Source organism: Drosophila nasuta, chromosome 3, assembly GCF_023558535.2.
Source record: "Drosophila nasuta strain 15112-1781.00 chromosome 3, ASM2355853v1, whole genome shotgun sequence".
Classification (NCBI taxonomy): Eukaryota; Metazoa; Arthropoda; class Insecta; order Diptera; family Drosophilidae; genus Drosophila; species Drosophila nasuta.
The window spans coordinates 53990501-53996892 of record NC_083457.1 but is presented as its reverse complement, the minus strand read 5'-3'; the positions used below and the strand labels follow the sequence as shown (position 1 = coordinate 53996892).

The 6392-nt window shown below is 32.5% G+C and overlaps 1 protein-coding gene across 1 annotated transcript; it reads left to right on the top strand.

Moving 5' to 3' along the window:
• Positions 1–656: 656 nt before the first annotated feature.
• On the top strand, positions 657–3000 carry LOC132788323 (putative mitogen-activated protein kinase kinase kinase 7-like). Its single transcript, XM_060795656.1, has 9 exons — positions 657–812; positions 872–1192; positions 1249–1422; positions 1480–1621; positions 1674–1942; positions 2007–2148; positions 2444–2562; positions 2626–2758; positions 2822–3000. The coding sequence occupies exons 1-9, from the start codon at positions 768–770 to the stop codon at positions 2968–2970; spliced, it is 1494 nt and encodes a 497-aa protein (XP_060651639.1). The 5' UTR covers positions 657–767; the 3' UTR covers positions 2971–3000.
• The last annotated feature ends 3392 nt before the right edge of the window (positions 3001–6392 follow it).

The window sequence follows — 6392 nt, the reverse complement described above, 5'->3', positions numbered from 1 at the left end:
TTGAACCATATGAATAAACGAAAGTGTGCGATTATTAATCGGATTTAATCGAAGAAGCGTGAATATGATCGATAATCAATTTACTTTTTCAATAAATGAAATGATAATGCAGCGAATAATAATTATTACGACTCGATTCATTTAGAATAACAACAGATTGTTGAATTTTTTTCTTTTGTTACGGAAAAAAACACTCATCTCAACAATTGACTGGCTGTGCTTGGAGCAACATTATGTATTTTGTTTTGACTTTCTATTCGTGTCACTTTAAATTTTTCCCTTTTAAATCTCGATGGCCACTATTGTTGACGGTTGATATTTGGACTACTGAAATTGGTAGTAAGTAGTTTAGTGGTACCTAAAGTGTTTCAGTATAAACATTTCAATTTGCTATTATACTCGTATAATCAGCATGGTACTTATCTAATCTCACAGAATATTTAGCGAAATGGCTATTTGAACACATCGTTCTGTGTTTTTCGATTCACGGGTAAAAATTGCAGTGACTCGACTATTCCGTTTTATAATCGATTAATGGTTAAAAAATCGAAAGATACATTTTTGATATACATGATTCCATAATTGAAGCAAAGTATTCGATTATTGTGTATCGTATGATAAAATTCGCAATCTAGAATTATTTGTGTTATGCAATATAGATCAGTTTGTATTGAAATAGACAGAGTGTCTTTAAAAATTAACAAGAAAAGAAATTCAAGTTTCGGTAAACTGTTTTTTCTGTATAACACATAACGTTCTCTTTAAGCATGACGCGTAACATAGATTGGAATGAATTGATTGTCGACAATAAGGTAGAATACAATTTGTATTTGCATATTATACAAAATTTAATTCGATTCAAATTTCTCAGTGTATTGGATCAGGTACTTTCGGTGATGTATACAAGGCGACATGGAACTCAAATAATGGTCAAATAACTGTCGTGATTAAACAATTTTATCGTAACTCAACTGACGACAAAAATAAAAAAGAAGTCGACATGCTATCGCTGGTCAATCATGATAATATTGTAAAGTTAATAGGTACTACAAAAGATGAGAAGGAAAGAACGGCCATTGTAATGGAATACGCAGAGTGGGGTTCTCTTCATAGCTTCCTGCACGATGAGGAAAATAAGAACATCATTTTACCACATTCACTGCGTATTAGCTGGATGCTGCAATGTGCGGAGGTAACTGAATAAATGAATAATCAAATTGGTTTTCTACACGTTTATCTCATTTTAAGGCCATTAAATACCTTCATGAAATCAGTCCGATAATTCTTCATCGTGATCTAAAACCAAAAAATCTACTGCTTTTCAATAATTGTCTAACATTGAAAATATGTGATTTTGGCACAGTTAAAAAGCTGGAAACCTTTATGTCTTATGCTGGAACTTTTTGTTATATGGCACCAGAAGTACGTACTCTATGAAGTTTAAAAATTATTATACTTATTTAAATTATACATAATAAGGTCGCTAGCACCCGATACACCGAAAAATGTGACGTATATAGTTTTGGTATTACATTTTGGGAAGTAATGTCAAGAAAGAAACCATTCTACCACTTAGGAGTATGTGAAGAAGTGGCCATTCCATTTTTAGCTGCCACAAAAGGTTAGAGTATACCTAACATACTCAACTGCTTCTAATATTCTTAATTTTGTAGGAATTCGACCACATTTAGATGACATCCGGAATATTCCAGAATACGAGCAGATAATAGAACTTATAGTACTCTGTTGGAATGGAGAGGCAAAGAAACGACCGACAATGCAAGAAATAATAAGTAATATTAATAATTTGTACCCAATTTTGGATGTGGAAGAGCCTAACTTAAGTCTGAAAATACCAGTCAAAAATGAAGTTAACAGATTGATTGATGAAGATATGAATGCAATTCAGAAAAATGAATGGACAAATATTACTTTAGAAGAGGTATTTACAATATACAATGTTATTCTATAAATAATCACAATCTATTTGTACAAATTTCAAAAAGCTCATTTCTTATGGTGCCTTTGGAGATGTATATAAGGCTCTCTGGAAAACTGAGAAGGGACCAAAGATAATTGCAGTTAAAAGATATAGACCCAATTATTCGATCAACTCAGAAAAATTAAAAAAAAAATTTATAGTTTACAACTAAAGCATGAGCATATTCAAAAATTATATTGTCTCTTCTTTGATGACAATAATCGCCCTATCGAACTTATGGAGTATGCCGATTGCGGAACTCTCGATAGTGCTGTGCATAATCGTACAGTGAATATTGTTAATAATGCATATGAAATGTTTTCTTTAATGTGGATGTTGCATTGCGCGAAGGTAAATTTCGGATGTATTATTTTTGAATCCATTATTAATATTTTCCTTACATTTATAGGGTCTCAAATTTCTGCATGAACAAAAGATTATTCATCGGGATATAACTACAAGGAATCTGCTTCTTTTTTAACAATTATCAAACCCTAAAGATTTCACTATCTGAAACAGTGAGGACACAGGGTAGAGCAATGACACAAATGGTTGGAAATTTAATATATTTGGCTCCAGAAGTTTGTATTTAAAAAAAAAATTGTTTTTATCGAAATTAGTGATATGTTTATAAATTAATATAGTTTATGAGAGGGATGCAATACACCAAAAAGTGCGATATCTATAGCTTCGGGATAATTCTGTGGGAGGTGATGTCACGAAAGAAACCGTTCAACGATAAGGAATCGCTATCTCTACTTTTTAGAATTATAAAAGGTGCAAGAAGGTTAAAATGCTTTTGAAATATAATTAAGAGTCTAACAAATTGTTTCTCTGCAGGTCTTCGTCCAAATGTAAATGATGTCGTCGATATTCACAATTCGGATGATATAAAAATTTTGATTACAAAATGCTGGGATGCGGATCCACAGAATAGACCTTCTATGAAGGAAGTATTCGCTATTATGGAAAAATATTCTTTTTATTAAGAGAACGGCAACCAAATTTTGAATATTATGAAAAAGATTATTACAATCTGCTCGTTTATTTAAAATGATGTTAATATGCATATAATTCATTAATTCATTTTTCAATTCACGTTCTTATAGTTTTTGGTTATAATTAATAAAAATATAATAAGAAAGTTGCAAAGATAGTTCTAAAATGTCTTTATTTGTTTAATTTGTTCACATTTTGGTCGTTTTTCAAGGTTTCAATATCGATTTTATAGCATTTCTTCTCTGTTGAAAACCTATTAATTGTATAATACTACAACAATCAATAGCAACGAAATACAAAAAAAAACCTCTTCTCATTCACCCGCAACAGATTCACATCGTTCGAGTTTCTGATGTTTAACCAAGTAATCAATATAGTTCAATTGTTATTATTCAATTATTATTGGTAGTACTCCCTAAAGCGATGAAATAATCTTTAAAAAAAATTGAAACTCTTGCAGCTACGGAAAGAACAATTACTTGGTACTTGGTCACATTGTTTTGGAATGCTGCATTTTAATTATTAGGTACGAAACTTATCAGTTGACTTCAATTGTTTGGATGAAGTAGAGAAAAAGTGCGCATATTAAGAAAATTATAACCACAATAACTTAAAACTTCTGAGTCAATACTCCAAAAAAAAATAACCCCTAGAAATTCAGCAATACCAAGCAAAATCACGTCATTTGAAATTCGCCAACCTTTGCTATTATACTTAACGTATGCTTTTAATAAGACAAATACAATAGATTGGAATGACTTGAATTTCAAAAACGAGGTAGGATTAAATTGAAATTATCAGAAATAATGTTATTATAATATAATCCAATAGATTCTCGGATGGGCTAGCTATGGTGATGTATACGAAGCAATTTGGAAGTCAAAAGATGGCCCACAGAAAATCGTGATTAAAAAATTTAGACCCTTTGTAAAAGACTCCGCAATTGAAAAAGAATTCGGTCTGTTATCGTTAGCCAACCATGTCATGGAATATGCAGAGTGCGGTTCTCTCCATAACGTTTTGTATCAAGAAATATGCTATATGAGACGTATTCACTGAATGCTTCAACGTGCCAAGGTAAATTAATAAATACATAATGTAATACCTTTCTCAATCGTTAATCTAACTCATAGGGTATTGAACACATTCATGAATTTAGTCCGCAAATTCTTCATCGTGATCTAAAACCAAAAAATCTACTAATTTGCAATAAATTTTCGACATTGAAAATTTGCGATTTTGGTGCGATAGTAGAAAATGCACCTAATAAAAAATCAATACCTTCAAAAAGCTTATTGTTTACATTTAAAATATGTAAGACTTTTCTGTCAATTTGAATAAAATTGATTTGCAATGGTTAAAGAATACCGCTTATACAAATTGTGTGTGTTGGGTATAAACTTCAGCATTTTAGCTCGCTTTTCAATCAGTCAGTCAAAACAAACAAATTTTTTTCTATGAATTATATGATGTTGGAAATATAGTACAATAATATTACATTTGAAAATTAAAATATTAATGCTTTATTTTTTTTCGTTACCCTTCTACTACTTTAAAGGGTATATTAAAAAAAAATACAAAAATTCTATTTCGTCTTTTTTTAGATTTTATTGCCCACCAGCCCGCATCGTAAAGATTGAAACGAAAACGATACAGCATTTGAATGGGCAACATTTTCGTACTCTTTAGTTTTTAATAAATTTAAATTGATTCATCGATTATTGAACCATATGAATAAACGAAAGTGTGCGATTATTAATCGGATTTAATCGAAGAAGCGTGAATATGATCGATAATCAATTTACTTTTTCAATAAATGAAATGATAATGCAGCGAATAATAATTATTACGACTCGATTCATTTAGAATAACAACAGTTTGTTGAATTGTTTTCTTTTGTCGCGGAAAAAACACTCATCTCAACAATTGACTGGCTGTGCTTGGAGCAACATTATGTATTTTGTTTTGACTTTCTATTCTGGTCACTTTAAATTTTTCCCTTTCAAATCTCGATGGCCACTATTGTTGACGGTTGATATTTGAACTACTGAAATTGGTAGTAAGTAGTTTAGTGGTACCTAAAGTGTTTCAGTATAAACATTTCAATTTGCTATTATGTGGTATGCACATATATCGAAGTTACACTGTAACCAGAGTAACATTAAATACGGAAGCAGCAACTCTCTGTTGCTGCCCGAAATACATAAATAGTGCATTGACACTTTAATATAAAGAAAACAACAAATGCCCAGCGCAGTTCAAGTGCACTGCAATATGATGTCACCTGAACTGCAGCCGGCACATTAAAAGCCGCGTCTGTGCATAACACATGCTCCTCTATATAGTACATACATATATATATAATTATATATTAAATAAAACCGCCAGCAGCGTCTCAAATAGTTTACTTAAGTATATGAACAAATGTAATGAATGATTCGGAAAATAAACGTCCACTAGAGCGAACCTTCGCATGTGGTTCAAAAACACGACTTCACTAGCATTTATTAAATACATGGCGACCGTGTCATAGTCCTGGAGGACTGGACGACGACCAAGCAGAAGATTAAAATTATCAATGAAGACTCAAATCATCGTCTCTGGATTGGCATTCATTCTGTGTATTTGATATTCCACTGAAGGCAATAGCTGTACGTACGTTGTACTACAGACAGAGCACAGCAAAGCAAGGCAAGGCAAGGCAAGGCAAAGCAAAGCAAAGCAGAAGCGATACACACCGAGAGCAGCAGCCAGCACAGATACAGCTATACAGGCAGTCAGCCAACACAACTGACTTGAGTTTTTAGTAGAAGAAAATTTATAAAGTGAACAAACAAACCTGGCGGCAGTGCGATACAACACAGTACCACAATTATGCAGAAAAACATCACTAACACACACCGTCCTTCACCGAAGGACTTACCGAAGCATATTCCAAGACGCCCTACGGACTGTGAGGGACCTCTGGGAAGCCCGCATTGCCTAGGCACCTGCCTTGGCCATAAGTAGAGAAGAAGTGAAAACATCGGTGAACCATCACCGGCAACGCACATATCGATAGCAGATGCTTTGATTAGATTTTTAAAAGCTTTTTGAAAGCTCTACGATCAGCTGATCATCAGCTGTGATCGGTCAAACACACCATTTTCTCTTTGCGCGCATGGAATTTGAGTTCCTCGGAAATTTACAATTTTTGTTGAATTTGTTAGAAGTTTATTCAATATTGAATATAATAAAAAACCAAACCAATGCAATAAGTAAATATAGCGAGGAAGAAAATTTCGATTACACAAGTAGAATACACTTAAACACAATGGGTCTAATCGATTCCACTGCAAACGTTATAAATAAAGTAGAGTCAAGTTCGATTGACTTAACGTTCACAAATATTCTTTTGATAATAATCGTTGTA